The sequence below is a fragment of the Barbus barbus genome (genome assembly GCF_936440315.1).
Source record: "Barbus barbus genome assembly, chromosome: 3".
NCBI classification, from domain to species: Eukaryota; Metazoa; Chordata; class Actinopteri; order Cypriniformes; family Cyprinidae; genus Barbus; species Barbus barbus.
The window spans coordinates 26,061,747-26,088,146 of record NC_136731.1 but is presented as its reverse complement, the minus strand read 5'-3'; the positions used below and the strand labels follow the sequence as shown (position 1 = coordinate 26,088,146).

Sequence of the window (26,400 nt, the reverse complement as noted above, 5' to 3'; positions counted from 1 at the left end):
TAGGTCATTTTAATTTATTTTAAAAATTCCATATTTTTCATTTCATAATTGCAAAATATAAATTTTCTGTTTTTTTTTTTTTTTTGTGTATTTGATTATACACTAAATGTTTGGGGCCAAATTGTAATAATATTTCACAATATTACTGTTTTTACTGTATTTTTAACCAAATAAATCCAGCTTTGATTTACATAGCTATATAGACACATAGATAAACAGCAGATCTTACCTTATGACTACAATAATCCCATCAAAGATGTTGTAGGGGTTCTTGATATAGCCAAAGATTCCAAAGGCCAGCAGTTTGAAGAGCATTTCGAGGACAAACATGCTAGTGAAGACGATGTTGCTAATCTCCAGAATATTTGTCAGCTCCTCAGGCTGTGAGAGGAAACAGAGCCACACCTCATTACCTTCTGCAGGCCAAAGTCATGCCAAGACACTGCTGGGAATACAACATATGAGTGACCTTAATCGCTGACCCTCATAATGGCACCTTCACACACCTCACAACATCACATGAAACGCCTGTGGGTGGGAGGCAGACTACTGTATGTAAATACAGAGAACTGCAGCACATTCTAATGATAAATGAACAGTTTATGTAACACAATACCTCTGGGCCAAATAATAAAGATATTTCGAAACAATTACGATTGTTCATTTTCACAGAAACAGCTCCAGGGCTGAGGTTAAACAAGCAAAATAAAACCCAAGGCATTATAAGCTCTTTTATTGAGAGCAAAGCAATGCAGATCAATCAGACGGACATTACCTCTAAAATCTGTCCATCGTAAGCAGTTTCAGCGCCCGAGAATTAGTCTCCGTACATTTGCTGATGCAGACTATACCAGCTGAAGAACTGAAGAATTACTACTGCACTCTTCAGTTCTTTAGCACAGTGCAAATCAATAAACACATTTTAAAGGAAGCATCAATGATATGAGCCTCTTGCTTCTGCTGGCCATTATAAGAGCAGCCACCCTCAGCATTCACCTGGATACTGCTCACATTAACACACGGTTATAAAATCAATACGTCAAACTGTTAGACAATCACCATTGCTACGAGCAAGCTGAAAGTCACTGTGTCCGTTTAGAAAGATAACACCAGCATACATTTGAGCCTATAGGGCTTCACTACTCTTGCCTTATCAGTGCTTTTTAAGACACATAAAACTGCATTAGTGCATTAAATATCATCAAGTAGCCTAACAATTCTTTTACAGTATTTAATAATGTCAATATAATTTCTGCATATACTAAATTGTATAAATTAACTCTAATCTATTATTAACAAACAGCAATTAACAAAGCACTTTATTGTGAATTGTTAACAATGAAATAAGTTTCTATTAAAACAGAGGTTATCTATACTTATCTCATAATAACTTAAACAAACCTTTTCAAGTATAAACCATATCCAGCAAAAAATTGAAGTAAAACTGTGCTGACAGGTCACCACTAGGGGGCTCCACAGCCTCTGCTGCCTGCATTGATCTACATACATTAATCAATGTACTTCATGAATATTTATATGCCACTTCCCCAGACTGCTTGTTACCCAGGAAAAACAGATTAGTAATGGATTAGTAAAAGAATAATGAAAACCCTTCATTATACCCTCTTCGACTGCAATGTTAGATTAGACAAGCATTTTCAGCCTCATGGGCATCAACCTTGGGTTCTAAACAATTTTAGCATTATCAATTTAGCAGGCTATTTGTACATTGGTATTGAAGGAAACAAGATAAAGTAAACCAGAAAAACAAGCTAGCAGTGTCAACATAAAACAGATGGTAGTTACATTTTCGGTGGGCAAACTTCCATTTAAATCTTACAATTTATGCAACATATATACAACAGATGTGCTTGTGTGTCGTGTCCAACAGGTGGTTTTATGAATCATTACTCCAGCAGCGAACACTACCTCAGGTGCCAAGATAGCTGAAGTGTGTTAACTGTAATATGGTTTGAAATAAAAATATGATGCTAATTTGCCAGAACAACTCTGAAGCAACGGATTCAAAAACATACCATGGGGCAAAAACATTGTTTAGTGTAATTTTCCCCATAAAGAGAGACACATGCCATTATGCAGTGCCATAGCCTGAGCTCAGTCTATATGAATTGTAAATCTTCCAACCTGTCAATAATTTTTCCAACAAAATGTTTGGGGCCAAATGGCGTCTTTTTTTCCTGTGACAGAGAGGATTAGTGCATTTCTGTTTTAGAAAGTTATACAGTATCTCTCAACCAAATAATCACACAATCAAAAAAAATAAATAAAAAATCTGTCATTATCTACTCACCATCATGTCTTTTCAAACTTGCATGACTTTTTTCTCTTCCAAAACTAAATGTGACAATATTTTGACCCCTCTTCCACTATTAGAAATAAAGGTTCTTTATTGTCATAGGAAACTTTAACATAAATGGAACCTTTCCATTCCACAAAAGCTTCTTTATGCTGGAAAAAAAGTTCTTTAGATTATTTAAATATTCGTAGTCTTAAGAATTTGTTCACAAATCAGATTGTTGGACTCACTGATTCAATGATACAAATGCTGCGAAAATAGGGAAAATAGAAAAAGGAATGCAGTGTATGGACTATTTTTATCATACTTTTATGGTGCTTTGGGGGGCTTTATGAAGCCCTTTTCATGTCCTTTCAACATGAGAGTGAGTAAACAATGACATTTTTTATTTCGACTGAGCCATTTACACTACACACAAATTGAATATCCATCCCAGCTTTCCTGAACATGGTTTGTCTGAGTGCAAAGCTACAAATTCCCACAGCTGCTGTATCAAGCACATTTGCTGGACAGAGCAACGACAGTGAAAATGCATGTTGGGACACTGGGCTTTCAGTGGCAGCAACATGGCAGACTAAAGGAGAGTGATGTTAGCAGAGGACGGCTGCACCTCTCCAGAGGGAGTCAGCCGCTGCATCCTTTACTGCCTCATTCCTCCATCATATCCCATGATGCATAGCACACATCCCCCACTTCTTTATGAACCTCTAAAAGCAGAACAACTCAGAAAAGGCAAACGGAAAGAAAAACAAAAACACTGTCTGTGACTTTCACGGCTATTTGAGATAATGTTCATCATTTTACTTCACTTCAATGGCCAGCACAATCTGAAGATAAACACAGCATGATGTCTTTGATAAATACACGTATGATTTTGATGAGAATCTGGGTGAAGCTATACACAGATGTGTTTTGTAAATGAGTATTTAATGCATAACGTATCAATGAATGTCTATCTTACATCCTGCTGTAATGGGTCAACACTTCTTTTAAAGTGTTTAATTTTTTGTGCCTCTAGTGACATCAAGTTGAATTGTAATTTGTTTGAGCAGCCCGAATGGTCTTGAATCAAGTCACATTTATTTATATAGCGTTTACACAATATAGATGGTTTCAAACTAGCTTCACCATAATACACAGGAAAATAACAGTGTTAATGATGCAACATTATTCAATTATGAAACTAACTTATTGTCTATTTCCGCCACTGAATAAAATGTTTTAAAAAAGGTAATTGCTACTTTTTTATCACAATTGTGAGATATAAACTCGCTGTTGTGGGTTATAAATGAAGTATTGCGTGATTTTGTTTTTTGAATGATAAGTTTTTCCCCCTCACAACTGGACTTTCTAACTCGCAATTGCAAGTTTTTTATCTCACAAAAAAAGTCAGAACTGTGAGAAAAATGTCAGAATTGTGAGATAAATGCCGCAATTATCTTTATTTTTTATTTAGTGGTGAAAACGGGCTTCCATACTACAGAATACATTATTCACTTGAATTCAGTTTATTATTTAGCTAAATTCATTAGACATAATAAGACTGGCTTAACCAAAAGTCTAAGTTTGGGGCGGGGCTAGGGGTTTAACCAACCAATGAAGAGAGGGGAGAATGTTTGGAAACTTTTTGGTGATACACACTGCACTATGGCAAAATCAGTTAATACAATAATAGAAAAACTTCATAATATTATACAAAAACAAACAAAAAAAAAAAACCTAAATGGTTGCACAGAAACAGGGAATACCAAAAACTTTGCCATAGGTCACAGAAACACACAGCCCCACCTTACACTCATGCTATTGGCTGACCCACTGTTACTATGTTGTGCTAGTCAGGATGTTCATACAAACAGAGGAATGTTTTGATAAAACCACAGTATTACTGTGTTTACACTTTCTGGAGAATCACAAGGCCAACAAATGCTTTACAAATTGTTTCAAAATACTTTTACAAGGAGAACGATACATCTCACTGCAAGGATATGTCAACTTCCCAAAAGTATTTCATGTGTGCTATTCAGCTTCCGAGGTAATGAACATGTCTATCATTTGTCAAAGTGAAATAACTGTATGTGCAGTGGAGACATGCGTGAGTCTTCGGTGATGGGGTGAACAGTGGTGTAGGCTCTGTGAAGTGACTTTGACTGATGCAGTAATGAAGACTGTCAGTGGCCCCATGTAAATCCGATTAGGTGGCTGATTGACTCGAGAGTGCAGAGACTCTGCTGAGTTGCTGATCTTTATCCCGCTATGCTAAGAGCATTCAGTACATAGATCAATGCAGCCAACCTTATCTCTTTACTGTAATCCTCCCTCAATAACTACAATGGCGACAGTGTATTCCAATAGCTGGCTGTACTGAACAAGCACCTATATGGATAAGCCTTGAACCATTTTAAGTAAATGGCAATTACTCTGTAAACAACCTGTCTATCACATTGTGCAGAGTATTAACTGCAGGCAACTTCTTCCAGTTACATTTCTTTTTTATTTAGTGCTTGTGGACTATGAAAGCCTATTTCCAAATCAGAGGAAACAATAAAAAAGTAACTCTGAGAGACAAAGTCACAACTGTGAAATTTAAAGTTACATTGTCAGACATAAAGTAACATATTGAGATAAAGTTACTATATTGTGAGATATAAAGCCACACTGGGAAATAATTTATTTTGCAATAAGAAGAAATAAGTCAAAATGTGATTTATTAAGTCACAATGACCTTTTTGTTTTACTCTGAAATGGAAACAGCTTTCTATAATGGACCGCATCTGTGACATGCCGGCAAAAATTTCATATGGGAAACACATTTACAGTAAATAAATATATAATGAAAGACTAGCCAACAAGCAAGCAGCATCACAAATAGATGCTTAAAACTATCAGAAATACTACAAAAGGAATAACCTCATACCACAAAAACACTGTTTACAGGAACTCTGCAAACCTTACCCACAGAAATGATATTGGTAACACAATCACAAGAAGTTCTTCCACCTATAAAAGTAGTCTCACCTCAAAAGACACTTTACAGCTCAAATAACAATCATATTACTGTAGAATTTATGTTAATTCTTTAAAACAGACCTAAGAATTTCTATGCAAGGAGGTCTCCAAATCCCCACATCACCATAACAAATGTCTGCTAACTATTTTCACCTCTTCTGCTTCTGAAATAAGGATTAAAAGATCCCTGTTATGTGCCTTGGCTTAATTAGACGACACAAACTGTTCTTTAAAGTAACTTAACGACTAAAGATTTTACTTCAAAAGCAGATGTGCTATCTAGGCCCCACACTGGTATTCAACAAGCTATGCTTTACTCAAAGAGCAACCAATCAATCATATATAATCACACATAATTAAATGTAGGATAAAAGGGTTTGTTCAGATCTATTATTAGCGTACTTACCTCCAATTGTGAATATTGCTCTTTCAATGATGTAAAGTCAAGTGTGACACAGCAAGGTGCAGTTGAACCTTATTTCTACCACAGATGCTAAACATTATTTCAACAACAATCGCTCTCCAAACTGCCTTTTAGAAAAGTTACAATATTTAATTTCATACAAGTACTACCCACAGTGCAGTTATCAAATCTAGCGCTATTTACATTGAGCAGGAATGTTTTTTTTTTTTTTTCTGCTGCCTTGTTGAGCGGTTTTTTTTTACCTGCCCTGCCCATTTACAAGTTGGCCCACCATAAAATATGCATCTGTGTGTGTGTCAAAAATATAGCTTTTTGAATGTTAAAAATATAGTTAGAATTATATAAATGAATAACAGAAATTGACAATAAAAATTATTTACAAATGATTAAGTTAGTAGATTTCTAGTCAGTATATTTAAAAATTCTACGGCTAGAAATGTATAAACACATTTTTACTGGAAACAATGACATATAGGGCCAGATTTACTATGAGCTTGCGACAGCGCAAACCCTTATTTGGCATTAAAAAACTACTGTGTTTTACTGTTTTTTAAGACACCCAGTGGGAAATTAGCACCTGAAAAGGCGTGGACAGTTATTTTGCGACTCACCTTACTGAATATGCATTTGTAGGAGTTTCCCTTTCGATCAGTAAATTAGTGGGATGAGCGTATTTAAATGCATCATGCAACGTGATTTACTAAAATTTGCGCTTGTCAATTCACTGGCACTCAATTCATTTCACTGTGTTCTTTAATGTGCACCTTGTCAGTAAATCACATGCAGAATTTTCCCTCCCATCAACATTTTAATGGAATTGCGCTCTAACGCTAATGTGTCCTGTTTAGTAAATCTGGCCCATAGTCAAAATTGTCAACTATTCCTAACTGATACTTCTAAGACTATGTCATCTCCTTTGACAGACTCATTTGTGTCAGAAATTTTGATGACATTTAAATCTAACTATTTAAATAATTTAAATTCTAACAATTTGTACATTACAAAATACCAAATGCTCAAGTTTGCAAGACATAAAAATGCATGTTTCTTGGCTCTTGAATCAACTGGCTCAAATCCTGGATGTAGGCCACCGGACCATTCTTACTGTTAATCCAAGATTGAGTATTTATTTTATTTATTATACAACAATGTCAGTAAATGTTTAATTTCCCCTGATAAAAAGTATTCAGTTTATACTTGTGTAGACTCCTCTACACAATACCAGCTGCAGAAAATGTCAGTACTTTAACCACTTTATATGATATCAAGCATCCACAAACATTGCTTACTGTGAGACCTCTATCAGATTGGCTAAATGTCAAACCACAGGATTAGGTATGAAACCAAGAGTGGTAACATCGCAACTGGAAACAACACGGCAAGGAGAGATAGAAGTGCAGTCCGAGGCACTGCAGCACAACACATTTATATAACCAGGAGATCTGTTCACCCAATAAGGCTATGAATTCTCATCACTGTTTATGAATGAAAAAGACATAGCAAGCTAATCCCACGCATGCCACCAATGAAATTCTGATGAGGAATATCTTATGATATGGTCTGTTTTATTGCTTTGTTTCCATACAGACAGTCATTATAACAACCATCCTTTTGTTTTTCCTGACCACCAATCAATATTAAAGTAATATAAGTCCTGCCTGACAGTAGCAGATGAAAAACACATGGACTATTATGAAAAATCAGGCTGTTCGTGAAAGAAGCCTTGCACACTTGCACTCACCTGCTCATGGTATTCAATCCCCATACTCAAGGTGTTGATGAGGATGGCAATCATAATTCCTCGATTAAAGTATTTGCTCTCCACTATGCGTATCAATCTGTCCCGGAAGTCATCCCAGTACTGAGCCAGGCGATTACGCTCCTCCAGGATTTTATGATGGGATGCACGGCAGGGTTTGAACTCTGCTCCATGGGAGAACTCGTAAACCACGTCCCCTTCTGATTTGGAGTAGTCTGAATCACCGAGCTCTACATCCATGGTCTCCAGGGCCCTTGCACAATACGGGCAGCTCAGGAGCTCAAGAAGCAACGGACTGGGCACCACACCAGCTATCTGCAGCAGCACACGACTGTGGCCTACATGGGAAAAAACACAGTCAGTCAACAATTAGTCAATGCAATTAGGAAATGCAAAAGAAGTATTGCATTTGCTTTAAGAAGCTATGATGTATCTTTTGTACAAGCGCCATATTTTCCACTGATTTATTAAACTAAACTAAAATGCTAATGAAGAATTTGCCATATGGTACTTTTGCATAAAAAGTATCAATGTAACATAATTAGTAATCATTTTGCTTTTAAAAGTAACATTCCCCAACACTGATCACTTATTTGTCTGTTTCTCTTGTGCATTACTTCCTTCTGGATTGAGGACATCTCTCAGGAGGGACTGATTGTGCATGATGTCTAAATCGTTCACATGATTTACTCTACCTGGCGTCTAACTCAAACATCAATTGATCCCACAACCAACTTAAAGTTTATTGTAAGGTTGCTTATTTGAATTATTACACAGCTAATTGGTTCCATTTTAGCAGTCAAGCCAATAAAACCAGTTACTTCCGCTAGTGTATTAGTCTAGTAGCTTACTTATCTAGCCATGGTCATGAAAAATAGGCAGTGCTCTATGTATTCTGTTCAAGTGCTTCACCCTCTCTTGGTTTTATAATCTCACAATCTTAATCTTAAATAAAACTAATAGGTCTAATAAGAGAATGTCTGTTGCTGTACTCTTATACTAATGTGTTTCCTGAGGACGTAATCATTCACAGTGGCCCACTTTAGCCTGTGGTAATGAGCTGAAGTGGAGGTGACTCAAGCTGCCATTAAAAATTTCTGTTGGCAGAGGCAGTGAATTTGAAGTAAACACGTAGTACATATTCCTGTTGACAGAAACCCACAAATAGTCATTCTGCAACAGACTGATATAAAAATAAAAAATGGCTTGAGCATGAAAGCGATGCCTTGGTTATCTGGGGCTGAACAAACAACATAAAGCAAAACCAAATGCGCTAAATTCTACTCATTGATTGCAAACATTTACAGTACCTGGACCACGCGGTAAATTTATCACTGTAATGCCTTGAAGTGTTACACATTTAAAGGGATAATACAACACAATTCCATGACTTCTGAAGCATTTATGTGAGAAACAGGTCATATTTTAAAGGGATAATTCACTCAAAAATGAAAATTCTGTCATTTACTCACCACCATGACATTCGAAACCTTAATAACTTTTGTGCTTTTGCAGAACACAAAAGAAGAAATTTAGAATTATACTTGAAACTAAATGGTTACCATTGACTTCCAATGTATGGACAATAAAAAAAACTATACTATAAAATATATATAATTTTATGTTCCACAGAAGTAAGTTGTACAATTTCAGAGCATGAGGGTGAGAAATCAATGAAAAGTGTCTGAGTAAACCATCCTTTAAGTCATATTATCTACATGATACAATCGTTCGGTTACAAAATGCACAAGAGCCAGTTGCTGTGTCTCCAACCAAATTTTTCAAATTTTTAAAGTGCATTTCAGAAAATTTGCCTGAGGAATGAGTAAAACAGCTCACATAATGAATGCCATTAGCTGACATATAACTTCTGATCTTCTTTCATGGTGTAAAAAAGAAAACTGTTAACTCCTCATTGTTCAGCATCTTCATTTTCTCTGCTCAAATAGTCAAAACCCCATCATTGCTTATACAAAAAAAATTAAATAAATAAATGACACGTCTTTAATGTGGATTTTGACTTTTCTGGCATTAAACTCCAGAAGATTCACCTCAGTCTAGCGCATAACATTTTGAGAGAAAATGTCCATTCAAGTTTTCAAATGAAAACTTTTTCCTTAAAATAGTTGAATAGATATCCAACAAGTGACATTTGGCATCACTGATGTCCTAAAATCACATAACTGAATGCATGCGAAGGTGAATTAAATAAAAGCTGTGGTAAAAATGAAGTTATATGGGTTTGGAATGAGGATTTTTATATTTGGGTTTCTGGTTACTGCTTAACTAGAAACCCCAGCAGGTGAGATCATTGGAAACCAACTGATCTTTTCCCTCAAATCACAGAGTAAGCTTACTGCCTATCCTTCTGACAAGAGGAATCAAATGTTGGCATAAGATTTCAAAAGGCTTGATAGCCACAGTCGCTAGTGGAGTGCTGGCAGTCGCCTCATTCCTTTAAAGATTGTGTTAATGACTTTAACATTTGAAGTACTTTGAGAGGTGCTGAAATCGCGTTTGGTCTCATACTGTATCGCGTATCTTGTCAGTGTGTGCACTTACTTGGCCATTTTTAGTTGATAAACAGGAAAGTGGGTTCAAAGCCAGCAGAAGGCAGTGTAAAGAAATAGTCTTTAAGAGAAGCAGTCTATCAGCGGAAGTTAAAATCAGCTCGTAAGTGTATTTACTTGTCTCAGTGTTTAGCGCATTTGCCGTTGCTAGGAAACGCTTATTTTTGTTTACTGTGTTGAGAGGTGCTGAAATCGCGTTTGGTCTCGTACTGTATCGCGTATCTTGTCAGTGTGTGCACTTGCATGGCCATTTTTAGTTGATAAACAGGAAAGTGGGTCCAGCTGAATTGAAATGGTGATTTGTTGGATTGGTATAAAAAAGGTTATTATGTCGCGGCAGTCGTCGTGTGAAGCCCTCTTAGTGTGAAGACCGAAGAGTGTAAAGACCATCAACTCTACCGCTCGACTCCACCGGGCAGGGACACCGGCAAGGGATAGAAGTATCGCTTTTTATTTGAGTTTTTTCATTTATATGTTTATTATTGAAATGTTCTTATATGCATGTGTCAATTTTATTTAATTTCTTTATTTTCTTAAATATGTGGGTATATAGTATTTATAGAGTTGTAACTTTTAGTTTTAGTTACTTTTTCTTATTTGTAAGTCGCTTTGGACAAAAGCGTCTGCTAAATGACAAAAGTAAAGTAAGTAAGTAAGTAAGTACTGATTTTCTGTCACATTGGTAAAGGGCTGCCTAACAATCACTTCTCAGAATGCCTTTCATCCTGAAACAAGCTATGTGAGGTGACTACAACCGGACCTGATATGAAGTGGAAACAATGGCTATGAAAAACTCACTATGTTCTCCCATGAGCTGGTGCAGCTTCTCAAAGGGATCAATCGCATCACATCCCGTATTTCCATCTGACTCCCTCCTTCCTTTCCCTGCAGAACTGCTGCCTGTATAGCTGCAAATGAGGGAGGGCAAGATGGTCGGATAATTCATACCGCCGTTTAGTCGCCCGAGCGCTGGCACACCCACTGCGGTGCTTGTTCGCTCTTGCGGGGCCTCCTGAAAATCACCTTGATAAATGCTGTGCACTGACTGAGTCCTGGAAGAAAGATTGTGCATGGCCGTTGGCTGTGAGGACACGGTCAGTTGCGGCCCCGTTGCGATGGACCTCATTTCCAAAGCCTCGCCGGGCCCCATAGCGGTTACAGGACTGGGGCTGCCATTGCTGAGGTGACAGTGCTGTCGTTGGTGCTGTTGGATGAGGTTCTGGATGGTGCGAATCCAGTGTCTGCCACACCTGTGCCTGCTGTGACCATTGGACCCCCCACTGCCGCTACCTCCTCCTCCTCCCCCACTCAGCCCGCTGTTGGGGTTCACCTTCTTTCTGCGCTTGCTTTGCCAGCTGCTGTAGATGCGGGAAGTGCGGCGCTTCACCTTGCGGTACAGGTGGCTAATGTACCTGAGCATCTCCTCGTAGCAGCTCCCTGGCTCAGAGTAGCTGGCGAGGGTGCTGTCGTTGGAGAGGTAACGTGCTCGCTGCTCCTGCATTAGCTGGTTCTCACGCTGCTTTGTTTCTGAGAACTGGGTTGCTATTACAACCAGGCACAGGTTGATCATGAAGAAGGAACCCACCTGAGACACACAAAAGCCACTTTAGTTTATCATCATGAGCTAATGTAAGAAGTCTTTAATGCCTCTCTTTAATGCCTTGTAATCTCTTTACTGTCTGTTTTACACCGTACATGTTATTGGCACATACTATATAAACTTCCATTATATTCTGAAATATTGTTACAATCTAAATTTCGATTTTAATATATTTTAAAATGTAATATAATTTAAAAATGTAATGGCAATCACTTCTCCAGTCTTCAGTGCCATATGATTCTTAAGAAGTCATTCTAATATGCTCACTTGCTAATAAAGAAACATTTCTTATTATTATCAATTATTAACAATGAATAGAAGGTTCAAAAGAACAGAATTAATTTAATCTTTTGCAACAATATAAATGTCGGTTTTAATCAATTTAATCCATCCTTTCTGAATACAAATATTAATTCAAATTAATTAAATCTTACCTACCCTAAACTTTTGAATTTTTAACTTTTTAAAGTGTATATTTAGGTATATTTTGCTCAATTCAGGAATCAAGCTGTAATTTAAAAGGCATTCTGAATTTTAAATATGGCACACTGAGAAACAGATCTATTTGTAATGCCACCTATATAAATTTACTGTATGTATATATTATTTATATTTAACAAATGTATAGAGCAGGGCTGAGGAACATTTCTTTTCCTTGAATGCCATATCTGTCTGAATTGTAATTCGGTTCTTCATGTAATTCCACATCCTGTAATTCCAATTTAAATTCCCCAGGGATGTAGCACTTCGTTTTAAACCATAAACTGAATTAAAGAGTGAATTATGTTTAACCCTGATATTAAGTTCTTAGAAATTACACTGCATGTTGCACTTGCCCGCTGCTGCGGTTATGCTGCTGCTCTACTCTACTCATGTATGCGGTGTGAAACAGGCTGAAAACATTAAATACTTTCAATTAGAGTATACTTACTATAATAAGCAATATAAAATATATAAAATTGTAAAAGGAGTGGGCATCCATAACGTAATACATGATGTCCACCCATCCTTCCAAAGTAATAACCTGCAAAAACAGAAGAAAAATTGAGATCAAATGAACATAAAATGCTGTGAGACAGAAAATCCAAATGATCATTATCTTGATCTTGGCCAAGAAGAATAGCAGTCTCAGGTGCTTGGCTCACATTTATAAATGTGCAGATGGATTGGTGGCTCAAATACTGAGTTTTGAGAGTTCGTCTGGGGAATGAAAAGCCTCTCAAGTTTAGCATATTGTTTTTCTGCAGGTTTTTGAATAATAAATGCTAAATGAGTTAAACATTCAAATGTAGAGCACTGCTAATGCGCCTTGACCTGAAGTAAAGTTTAAATCAATTACCTTAGTTTCGACACTCAGATCAAAGATGTCTCTAATTTGTATCTTGAACACAAAGTGTTAGACACTAAAGCTCTCTTGTAATTGTACTGCTTCTTCCCATCATCTACGGATTCTTTTTGAAATGTTTTTAGGAGATAAATACTCTCCATTGAACACAAAGTACTAATGACATATAAATCAGACAGAAATACAGCAGAGTCTTACAGTTCATGGCACAGAGTGATGCCAGAGGTCTGATTGTTAGTTTGATCGCAGTAAAAGTAGTAGTGCAGAGTTAAGTCTGTTAGCATTGAGTCATTTGTTTTGGAAGCCCTGCGCCTGCAGCACTGCGTTTCATTCTCATCCAGCTGTATCATTTAGCATTAGACCTCATGTTTGAACCCCAGTTCTTTCTATGCTGTCTACTAGATCCATTGTCTGCTTCTAGAAAATAAACATTTTGGTATATAAAGAGATACATTTCTGTTGTTCACATAAAAACAAAAAACATGAGTCTTCTTTTTCGAACTCCGCAGTGCATCCACATAGTTGGCTTTAAAACAGCTGATTCAAAACTTATCCACATTTACATTTTGTAAATGCAACTACTGCTAGACACATTTTTACATAATTTATTATGGATTTATTTTACAGCCATACCAAGCATAATTTTAAAATATTGCTTAAGAGTCCAGTTGGGTTTAGTTTTTGGTGGATGTCAGACTAACAAAAACTTGTGAGTTTGGATTGTTTTCAGCTGGTTACAGCATTAATATTCTTGAATGTTTCCTTATGTGGGTGTTTAGTTTCTTCAGCTACTGGCATTTTTGCCAAGTGGAATTTTAGAAAATAAACTCTCTTAAAACACACTCTCACTAGTTTAACTTGTCCACTAACATTGCCCAACAAACCTGCATCACGAGACAATTCTGTAATTTTTCTGAAAGCCATGAACATGCCCATCACAGTGCTATTTCCACCACAACTCAAATAAGGCAATACAATGTTTAATAGCATTCTATAATGGAAATATTTAATGGAAATTGAAATTTTAACACTCTGAGAATGGCCAGCTCCTGGTTAAGGTTAATTTCATAGTTAGCACTTTATGCATCCAAAATACACACAACAGACCCTTCGCAAAGACCTGCCCCCCTTGGTTACATCATGTTCTCAAGTAGTGAAAAACACATTGCAGAGCAAAGAGGAAACTGACAATTCGCTGACAGACGAGACAAAGCAGGCTAATTTATATATGAAACAAAGTCTCAGCTTTCAAATTTTGCCATTTTGTTAGAAATTAAAACTATAAATACTGTTTTGTGGCTCTTTAATGTGTCGTGAGAGATTGCTGTAGCGCCTCAGTTCAAGCGGCACATGAACTGATCTTCTCTTCCTCTTTATTAATTATAGCACAAAATAAACATGAATAAACATCAGAAGGTATTTTGTTTCAACTGTGGAAAGACGTCAGTACACCGATTTTCAAGGTCAAGTCCACCGGCATTAATCTACTCTCCTGTCTGATTTGTTTGTTAGACAAAAATGGCAGATTTGGCGTTATGATTGGTCAGATCACCTGTCAATCAAACACCCGGCGAAGGGTCAATTAACTACTATTTTCAAACTTTTAACATAATTAAAAAAATTACCTGATCTGAAATTATTCACAAAAATATTCTGCTCAGAGGTGAAATTTACCTTGATTTTAATTCATTTTCTTCACACAATATGTCTCATTTCATTTCAAACATGCTTCTCACCGAGTACATTAAGTGGCAAAATGCTAATAATTTGTGTAGAAAATGATATAGGCCTAAATAAATTTTCACCAAATAATTGTTGAATTATTAAACACTAAAATATTATAAACAATGTGTTTTTTACTCTTTGTTTTAAAATTTAAAAGGCTGTATTTTTATAATGGATTTGTTTTTTTTTTAAGACTGAAAGTCTGGATTTGGGACAGCTTAAAAAGGAATCAAAAATGCATACCATGGCATGGCATAAAGTTTACATTTTACAGTTACCACTATAGAACAAAAAGAAAAAAGGTCTAGCTGGCAATAAAAGTGCCTATAGGTGCCTACATTATTTTAGAATAACCTGCTCCCGGAGGTGTCATCTTATGAGTACAATCCAGGTCCTATTAAGATCTTATGTTGACACAGGTGAAAACCCTTCAGGCCCTCTTTTATAATTGCATATCCTGAACCGTCATTATATCCCAGCCAAAAGGGACACCACATGACTGACCCACTTGTTACGATCGGACAAATGAGATTGACATTCATTTCCAACAGAATGGGGCACAGGTCTCATTGTATGTCCGTACGACAGGCTCAACGTGCCCCTCCAACAAGGGCATGACTGCGTGTATTAAATATGCTTAAACAGGGTTTGTGCCACCAGTCCGTCTGTGGTGATTCAACTCTGCTGATGAAAGCACAGACGAGTTAATATGCGACGGGAAGCTTTTTCTTTTCTGATTTAATTTCCACAGGCTGCGATATAAGATATCACATTCCCATCGAAAAATCTCATCACTTTGTAGAGCTCCTCCCGAGCAAGGGCCAGAAATGACTAAAACAGACATTTGCTCAGAGAAGATTCAATTATTTGGTGTGGTTGGAGCGTGCTTAACAAGACTTTGTCCTTTCAAGATGAAAATTGAGCAATAAAAAGTTGTAAAAAGCCTCATCCACCATTGGAATAACTAGGGCCTTTGACTTTAAGGAAAAGAACAATGACACTTACTAATGCATTTCCATTCTCAAAGCGCTCAACAAAAAGACCATCAATGACATGGAAATGATCTGGATTACAAACAACATTCCAACAGCAACTTACCTGGAATATCGCAATCCAGGCATATCCAATATTATCGAAGTTCACTGCCCCTTTGTGTGGGTTGAGCTCCCCGGGCTTACACTCACTGTAATACTGGTTCCAGTTAACACAGCTGCTGTTGCCTGTTACATTCAGGCCAGGGTTGGCAAGTCCCGGTGGAGATGCATTTAAAGTGCACTCAACACCATCCTTGAGGGGGGGCACCTGATTACAGCGCAGCATGCCGTTATCCTTATTGGAGGAGCAGATGAAGGGGTTGTCCTCACCTTCTTCATTCATGTAGTATGGACTCATGTGTGACAGATTACTAAGGCTGTGGAAACACATGGAAAACAATGTGGAATATATCGGATTTACTTACTAAAACAGACACACATTATATGCTCAGAGAACACACAGCATCTTCCTTATTTCTACATGAGTCATTTACATGAGAGGACCCCCCCTGACTGTGTGTCAAGGTCAGTAAGTGTCTTAAAATACCAGATAATTTGACCCTTTTTATGACAAGGCAAGGTTGGTGCAGGTTGTAAAATGTCAAGTGGTGCCACTCCCCTAAAACTGGATATCTATAATTTTTTATGAATCTTTTTTGAAAATAATGATATTGATGTAAACACTCTCATGTACTCAAGACATGAGGAAAATTACAGTTTATTATGGTTACAACACATGACATTATTCTTTATTTAGGGTCATTCAATTTTGAAAATGGTACAAACGTTTTGGAAACTCTTACTCATCATTGATCCATATGTTATAATCAGATAAATTTCACAACTGGGGTACCTGGAGCCCCCAGGAAAATTAAATTAAACTCAAAACAGAACATGAGGGTTCAACGTTTTATTAAAACAACAAATACCACAGAGAGCCACAGCGAGTTTGGTAATATCATGTCACAAATGGTACTGCTAAGTGACACAAAAAATGTAATCAACTGTATGTATGTAAACAAGGCTGATCCAGGTCAATATAATGTAATATAATTTTATACCCAATAAAATAACTTTCACAAAAACACTTCAGATTTCACTGGCTCATATTTCTAAATAAGACCTGGCAGGTGAAAACGTTGCTGCTCTAGCATCAAAGCACATGCATTCTGAGAGCAGTAATTTGTCCCATTACATCAAAATATATGACTTATAATTCAACTAATTTTGACGGCTGCAGTCTGTACTTATCAAAGCCTCTCAAGGCTTTTTTTTCATTTAATATGCTTTTACCCATATACCTTTGTTGGAGGTGTGTGTACTTTCAGTGCTCGGGGACCAATGCTCAGCACTGATTTTATGCCAGGGTGCAATGGTCAGTTTACAAGACTGTCAGCAGCTGAAATGCCAGTGCTTCTGGCAACAGTTGGCTGCCACTTTGGATCATATCGGCAGCGCTGACATGCTCCCAGCGGAGAGAGGGTAAAGGAGGAGAAGAGGGGAAGAAAGCTGCCAGTTAGATAAGAGCAGGACTGTACTTACGCTTTCACGTTATCTGGCATGAAACACCGATTCCTAAGAAGACCAGCCCACAGCTGCACCCCGACAATGCCGAATATAAAGAAGACAAAAAAGCACAGCAGGAGGACGTTGCCTAACATAGGCAGAGTATCAAGAAGCAGAGTCACCAGTATCCTCATACCTGAAACACAGAAAAACAGAAGCAACACTGTTATAGTTGTTGTGTGATTACTATATACTGTATTTTTTTGGGGTTTGCATAACATGCTTAATTTTTTAATTACCAGTATAAATACCTGACAGACAAGTATATGGATTAATGAGATAATATTTTAAGATGATCACACTTGACTGACAATTGTTCACCAATAACAGTGTTATATTTATATTAAAATCTACCAATTGCCAAGCTGACATAGACATTTTCATAATACATCTGAAGGAATTTTCAGCGAAAGAAAGAAAGAAAAACATGTTTTCCACTTTTCAGGAGACAAATATTGAAATGTGAATTACTTGAAACTACATAAAAAACATGTTAGACCAACAAAATTCCCCAAATTAGTCAAACATAAAAAAAAAATTTAACTATCAGATACTTTTGCTTTTTAAGGTGATTATGCTTTCATAAACAAAGAGAACACAGTTCATTTAAGATATTAAGTGTCCTTTGGCTACCAAAACCATAGATCCGTTTTGGTTCCTAATTGAAAATTTGTTGAACAAAATATCTGTAGTTGCCTTGATTAATTTGCTGTCAGAATTAGTCATTTTGCATTTAGTGAATGAACAAATTAAAACTGACATAAACTAATCTTACTTAAGGCAAATTTTATGACAGTAGTCCAGAAAACCCAAAAATCTGAATGCATCAAGTTGCATCGACTCCTTTTAACAGTGTATATGGTGAAATGGCAAATCTTAGGTTATAGAATGACACTTTTGACCCAAATTGGTCCCACTTGTCATAATGCTTGACAGAGCACAGGAATTGCATATTTTAAAAGGACTGCTGATGGACCCCAGGGACTGACTGAGTCAGACTTTAATGGAAAAATAAGACTTAAACCACTGAACAAATACACATTCCCATTATCCCTCTCTGCAGGTTTCCACTACCACTTATAAAAGTTAACCACCACTCAGAACACCATAGCAACCATACAGCAAGACCCTAGCAACCACATAGCAATGTGATAACAATCACTCAGACCACATTATCAACCACGAAACAAGGCCCTGGCAACACCCCACAGTAGCATTGTGGAAGCGAGGTTCGCACAGGCATGAAACCCTCATATTTTGAGTGGATACAGAATTCTAGTGTTCAACTGAGAACTACCATAATAGGGAAAGCTTAAGGAATGTATTCACATGCTAATATAAACTCACATCAGAACTTTCAAGCAGTTAAAAATGATATTATTCTAAAGAATACAAATAAGGCTGTCAAAATGATCACATTAATGTATGTGATTCAAAGAATTAGTCTAATGCTGTTATTTTTAACAGATTTTTAACAAATCTGACTATAACTGCTTTATACTTTTCAGTGGTATTGCTAAAAACAACTCTTTGCACTCCTTTATGTTAGAATATATTAACATTGATTTAAAAATTATTACCATGAATCAAATTTATTCTCACTTATTGTATACAGTATATGGCCGATGTGAAATGTCAAAATAATATTCCTGGCTGTGGAAGTGAAATGTAATTTGGGCAAAAATTAATGAGAAGACCATCAGAGGCAACCCAGGTTTACTGTAAAAATGTGCCTGTGGCAACATTTGTGCAAAACGATATTTCATTACTTCTTGCGCTAACGAGCAAGTTTACTACATCAATGTATCAGTTTACAAATTGTGCCAGGAAATAAGTCTTCATTAATTTTTCATCTGCCCTTGTAATCATAGTTTGTGTGAAAATGAATACGCTGTTGGTGTTTTATTGCCACTAGTGTTTGTTTCAGCTGAAAATTTAGCAAAAATGTAGGTAGAAGCATGTTTTCCAATGAGCCTATGTTGGTAGAGGACAGCAGGAAAGAATTTTTCAAAACTCTTTGTTTCGGAACACTTAGGGAGCGCCGTGGAAAGTGCAGGTAAGGATCAATTTTTAATGACCAAAAAGGCCAACAAGGCAAAACAAAACAGATTAGGAACGGGCTACATCAATGGCAACACAGTGCATGTATCCCCAGAGTTTCAACAGTGACTACGACTAATACAATAAATTACAATTAATTCACGCAGACAGAGCAGCGGGAGTGTGGTGTATAAATAGTCCATGACAATGGGGAACAGCTGGGAGTGTAATTTGTGACAGGTGTGTGTGAAATGCGGCAGGTGTGTGGAGTTAGGGGGATGGAGTCCGGGAGGACGGGAGATGGTGACCTCTGGTGGAGAAAGGAAGAACTCGGAGGGAACATCAGCGGTCTCCGCCTCTTTGAAAAGGCCTGAGGTGAGCTCCGCTGCCTTGGAGGGATCGTGAGTGGGCACCGCCGCTTCGGAAGCCTTGTGAGCGGGCAACGCCACCTCAGGAGGATCGTGAGGGAGCACCGCCGCTTCGGGAGGATCGTGAGCGGGCACCGCCACTTCGGAAGCCTTGTGTGCGGGCCCCGTCGCCTCGGGAGGACCGCAAGCAAACCACGCCGCTCGCACCGACATAAGCGGGGGTTCCTGCACACTGCGTATCAGCCCAGGACGCTCCGGGAACGGGCGCGAGGTACTGTGTGCGGCCGACGAGGCTTCTGACGCCCCTTGGATCGCCGCATCGGGAGAACTGTGAACTTGCTCCGCAGCTAACTCCACCCTGAAGGCCGAGCCGCTCAAATGCAGAGCCAGGTTTATGTAGTCCTCCAGCGACTCCTCGGGGGTCCAGTATGACATAAAGGACTTGAAGGTCTCAGCTAGGCCTCCCCAGAAAAAGACCATGATGCAGGTCTTCTCAGTAGCCGACCGACGAGCCACTCCAGTGAAGTCCCTGGCATACTCCTCAATGCTCCGGTCTCCCTGGCGGATGTTGACCTCCCTGCTGGACGCATGTTTTCTGGGTGAATTCTTTCACGGAACACTTAGGGAGCGCCGTGGAAAGATGAAGTCTGGGTCCAAGTAAGGATCAAATTTTAAAAAACAAAAAGGCCAACAAGGCAAAACAAAACAGATTAGGAACGGGCTACATCAACGGCAATACAGTGCATGTATCCCCAGAGTTTCAACAGTGACTACGACTATTACAATAAATTACAATTAATTCACCCAGACAGAGCAGCGGGAGTGTGGTGTATAAATAGTCCATGACAATGGGGAACAGCTGGGAGTGTAATTTGTGACAGGTATGTGTGATATGCGGCAGGTTTGTGGAGTTAGGGGGATGGAGTCCGGGAGGACGGGAGATGGTGACCTCTGGTGGAGAAAGGAAGAACTGCAGAGCCCGGACTCATGACAGTAGGGCGTCCATAAAGTTATTTTATTATTTAAAGATATACAGTGGTGTTTGCATTTCCTGTTTTTTAATCAGCTTGGGGAAAATAGAATCTGTTATAAAATCACTATGCGTTTTTGTGAGATTTCGTGAAATGCATCACAAAAATATTTTAATCAATCGACAGTCTTAGAAAACAAACCAAAAAGCAAAATAACAGGCATGGATGCATATGTAAATCAGCGGTGTCACTGTCACATGGCCCAGTGATCAAGACCGACCGGTGTGAACTGTGTTCAGTGACACACTAAAACTGTCAGAATGGATAAGCCCGAGAGCATCAGCGTTCAGGATATCTCAAGCGTAATGAATGCCTTGTTACCTACAGATACTCATACTTATTTCACATGAATCAGTCCTGTCTATCACTCTGCTTTCTTGTGATGACACAACAATGGTGAAAAACAGCAAAAAGAAACTTGCTGCAAAAGCATAAAAACATCAGCAAACATCATTGTGAGATCATCATCTCTCCCAGAGAGGAGTGATGCAACTGGTGGATCCGAGTGACTAATGTGTTTGAGGTGGGTGTGTGAGGCTGATGTAATTAAATGTATGATATGGAGAGAAGAGGCCTTAAATTGGTCTGTCTGAGTGTGGATATCCCCTCGATGGCCTGCATCCCTCCCACCAAAGACAGTGTGGAGCCACAGCGTCGCTCGGACACTTTAATGAGCCCCCTAGAGATACGTGTGGTCACATAGTGGAAGTGGATGAACATGCTAACTCGCTCTTGTGTAAACAGAGAGATGAGAGATAGAGAATCGCTCTGCCAAACATTTCTAGCATGGTATTTGAATTACAGCTTCAGGTGTGAAATGGCATGTCAGCAATAACAAAATAACATAGACGCACACATACACTCCAACTAACATCCACAATTCACTCCAGAGAATCGTAATATCATTCCATACTAAAAGCACTTCTGCTGGCGGCAACACTCCACCGAGACAAGTAAATCATGGTATCTCATCCTGCATCTGGGCAACAGCAGAGTCATTAAAGCTGATGTGGTGGAGCAGACTTACTCATACTTTAAATCTCCAACTCGCTCCAGGGGTGTGTCTTAATCCATCTCCTAGTTTAGTAGTAAGTGCACTAACCAGGGAATCTGACATTTCTACACTCTAAAAAAGACTGGGTTAAATACAACCCAGTGCTGGGTAAATAGTGGACAGAACACATGCTGGGTTGTTTTCAACCAACAGTTGGGTTAAATACCCAACCTTCTGGGCAGTAACCCAATTGCTGGGTTCGTCCATATTTTACCCAGCGCTGGGTTGTATTTAACCCAGCATTTTTTAGAGTGTATGCCTGATGAAATTCACAGATGAACTAAAATGTTTTCTCTCCAAAAATGCTACAAAACAAATGGGAAATTCACTACATACATTTCTATATACACTACCTACATCTAAATATACAAATCTATGTACATATACTGTGCATGTTTTCAAGAAATTTGTACTTTGATTCAGCAAAGATTCATTAAATCAAACAAAAGAGATAGTAAAGACGTATAATTTTACAAAACATTTAGATTTCAAATATTAGGGAATGCTTTTCTTTTGTCTCTGCAAAAATATTAAGCAGCACAACGGTTTTCAACACTGATAATAATAAAAAGTATTTCTTGAGTACAAAATCAGCATATTAGAATGATTTCTAAAGGATTGGGTGACACTGAAGACTGTAATAACGGCCAGCACAGGAATAATATACAATTGAAAATGTATTGCAATAGAAAACATTTAAACATTACTATTTACTGTATTGCTAATCAAATGCAGAAAGAAAAGAACAAACTTTTGAGCAGACCTTTGTCTGTGTAGAAATCTGTTGACAGTAATGAGAGGGGACACTATGGTAACTTTGACTTATGGGACACGTTAACTCGTGGTTTTTCTTATAGACAAGGATCTAGAGATCAAATATAACTGTCAGTCCACCATACAGAGGCACATTACTGGAAGAAATATGCCTCTCTCAGTTTGTGGGACATGTTCTGCTGGGTAATTTATGGACTAGTGTGTTCTGTAAGTTGTCTTTCCTGCACACAGGCTCATCACGTGATTGGCTGAGAAGATCTCTATTTCACAAGTCATAGATCAGGCAGCTGTTTTCTTCTTTCATCACAGATGAAAGGACACATAATAACATCTTTTGAGTGGCAGGCAGCATCCACAACTAAAGATCACCCTGCTGGAAAAACCAGGTCAAAGCAGCCTTAAGGCTGTTGAAGCTGGTTTTTGGAACACAGTAGCTTGTTTGTTGAGAAAAATATTTTCCTGGAAATGTACGATTTGAAATATGACACATTTTAAGCCAATCCCCTGAAACGTAAATGACATGTGACTAATCGTGAGAATATTCTCTTGCGCAAATCAGTGGGCGGGGCTAAACGGGCAATGATTTAGAAGCAGTGTTGATCTTCTGTCTTTTTGCAGATTGGCTTCAATATACTGTAAGCTGTTTTTAGACTAACAAGAAAGTTCTGAGTTCTGACACTCAGCACAATGACCTCCTGTATATGTGAAAATATCAAGGGAATTTAGATTTCTCAGTTCATGACCCCTTTAACCTGGTTGATAAATAGCCCTTGTGCTATGTTGAAAACCCTATAGAACTTTTGTTTTTCCTGGTCAAAAATGACCGGCCTTTTTTTTTTAAAAAAAAAGCTATTTTTTATAGGCAGTTCATTTTTGACCGGGAAGTGTGGCTTTGTTCCATTTTTTCAAGATAAAAGCATTTCAAAATAAACTTCATGCTTAAACATTAAAGGACAATCGTGTGATATAAAGTGCAAATTTTTTAAGATCAGTGAGGCCTATGAGCAGTCTGTTCCAAAAAGAAATACAAAATCTGTCCTAATTGAAAGAAATCAAGCTGCCAGACTGAATTCAATATCTGGTGATAATGTAGTATAATGAAAATCTTACAATCTTTTTTGTAGGCTGGTCATTTTTGACTGTGAACACCACAAGTGTAACAAGGTGGAAAATATTTTGGGAAGTTGTTATACCCTGTGTGAACAAGGTTTAGCCAAGCTTTAGCCCAGTGTGATAACGTTATTTTTTGGAAAAAAGAAAATCCTCTCTGGGTCAAAATGACCCGAAGATCACCAGAGGCTTAAAGCACATAAACCATCTCAAACCAATTAATCACCAAAAATACCCCATTTTATCTAAACATCTGCTTATCTACACTTACTAGGCACTCTGTTGATGGCTCGCAGGGGCCTAAGCACTCGCACAGTCCGGATGGCTGACAGGCTGGCGTTATGACCGTCCAGTGAATACTCCATCATCCTGAAGAAAGCAGAGTAGAGGAAACATACTGCAAGCATCAGACACTAAAGGTCAATCTCTATAACCTTTCTTTCTGTCAATCTTACATGAGGATAATGAAAGAAAAGAGGTTTTAATAGAGAAGTCTTCATGCATTGATCACTCTTGTCAATTTAAAGGTCATTTTAAACAACAAGGGGAATGTTTTTTAAATGGTAAATGAATCAGAGCGCTGGGAAATCTCACAGTAATTCTATTTCCCACCTGATGGCCTGCAAATCGAGTGGTAGGTCCCTCTTGACCAGCTTTACCGTGGTGATAATGGTTAAATGCATGAGTGACAACTGAGAAAAAAGGCAGATTCCTCACCCTGCCATGACAATGAAGAAGTCCAGGCGGTTCCATGTGTCACCAAGGTAACACTTTGATCCAAAAATCCCCAGGGCTATCATTTTGATGACCATCTCCACAGCAAAGAAGGCGAAGATGCAGTCATCAAACACCTGTGGACACAGATCACATTAATATAATCACATAGTAGGACAGACATTTTACTACATTTAAACAATTATATATATCAACAGTGTTGTGAAGGTTACTTTGGAAGTGCAATAGGTTACAGATTGAAATAGTAAAATGTAATAAGTAGTGTAACTATTTCAATTACTTTAGTAATGTAACTGATTACATTTGATTACTTTTCTAAATTTCTAACGAATGTTTTCAACTGTTTATCATTTTGAAACATTTAAACCAGGCAGGATAATAGTAGTACTCAACACCGATTACTGTCAGACTTTCAAAATCCTTCATCACTAAGATTATAATAATTAAATTTTAAAGCACAGCCACCACAAAATCAGACTTTAGCACCTTTTTTTACTTTGTTTTGAGGTTAAATGCAGATTTAAAATCATAACAAGAAATCATTTAATCGCTATGATACTGTTTTTGAAATCAAATCTTTGGATAGTTATGACAGGAAACACTGGCATCTAACAATGCCTTGGAAAAAAACAGTTAATCTTAAAAAATAAAGCATATACACAAACCAAAATAGAAAGAAAACAGTTGAACAGTTAAATAAGCATGTGTCCTATTCTGTGTCCTAAACTCCAGAAACGCTGGTGTCTCATATTTTAGAGCAGTCGATGCAATTTTGGAAAGAAATCAATCAAATCCGTGTGTGTGTGTGTGAAAATAATCAGATGTAACCCCCTTTATAATCGTTAACATTTTCATAAGTGTAATTTAATTACACATTTTTTTCTCAGCAACTGTAACAGATTATAGTTACATTTATTTTGTAATTAAATTACGTAATTCCATTACATGTAAGAAGTTACTTCCCAACACTTTATATATGCTTTTGCATTTGCGTCCCTCAATAAATGCTGGTTTCACTCCCAAATATTTCGCTCTCCATCGCAAAAGAACTTTTTCCCCAAAAACCTAGATCTTGCTTAGAAAAATTAGCTTTTCCCTAAAAAAAAAAGAAATTGGCATTTTCTAGCAAAATGCTACTGTTCTCTCTCAAAAGTTCAGCTTTTTGACTAGAAAATGTGCATTCCCTCAAAAAAACATTGTACTCTTTTGCGGATGTATCCATACCTAAATTTAACAACTACCTTACTAATTATTAATAAGCAGCAAATTAGGAGTTTATTGAGGCAAAAGTCGTAGTTAACAGTGAGAATTGGTCCCTAAACTAAAGTTCACACACCAAAGTATACATCATTGAAGTATAATTTTTCTTCCTGTCTCTTTTTTTCCCCAATCACTAAGTCCTTTTATGGGCTCTGTACAGATTCTTGTTCCTGTCGCTGGAAAAATGAAAAATGGGCAGAGAACTTTAAATGTGCGTATATAAATTTGGGCACCATTTGAGCAGTGTACAGGGAGAGAGTGAGAGGATCAGCTATGATTCATTTTGTGTAGTATTTTCAGCTCTGGCCTCAGCCGACCCGATCTAAATCCTGCTGATGCTGATGTCAGGCTCTTCTGGACATAAAAATTTCCCACAGTACCATATATAAAACCCAGTTCACTTTGGTGGGAGCGTGGGCAGGATTACAGAGAATTACAAAACTAGATAAAAATGCCTCAGTCTCTGATATCTGGCAAAGGTTCCAGTGACCTCTAAACCGGTGCGTGCCACAAAAAATGGGCGAAGCACCAACTCTGTGCTGAGATAGTCCTAAAAACAGATATTGGACACAAAAATAATAAAATAAACAAATAAAATAAAGGGTAAGGAATCACTTTAGGACCAACGGGGATGATGTGAATACTGGCACCAAAAAAGTACTTGGAGATCTCATCCAATTAT

General features: G+C 37.7%; 1 protein-coding gene across 1 annotated transcript in view; it reads right to left on the bottom strand.

Moving 5' to 3' along the window:
- LOC306853616 (voltage-dependent T-type calcium channel subunit alpha-1H-like) overlaps positions 1–26,400 on the bottom strand; it is a gene marked incomplete at both ends in the record, with an annotated part of 121,476 nt that overhangs the window by 35,492 nt on the left and 59,584 nt on the right. The window contains 8 exons of the mRNA XM_079391153.1: positions 230–381; positions 7,489–7,844; positions 10,875–11,661; positions 12,608–12,700; positions 15,845–16,157; positions 17,323–17,482; positions 23,995–24,092; positions 24,441–24,574. Of these exons, the coding sequence (XP_079247279.1) occupies positions 230–381; positions 7,489–7,844; positions 10,875–11,661; positions 12,608–12,700; positions 15,845–16,157; positions 17,323–17,482; positions 23,995–24,092; positions 24,441–24,574 (2,093 nt within the window). The remainder of the gene's footprint in view (positions 1–229; positions 382–7,488; positions 7,845–10,874; positions 11,662–12,607; positions 12,701–15,844; positions 16,158–17,322; positions 17,483–23,994; positions 24,093–24,440; positions 24,575–26,400) is intronic.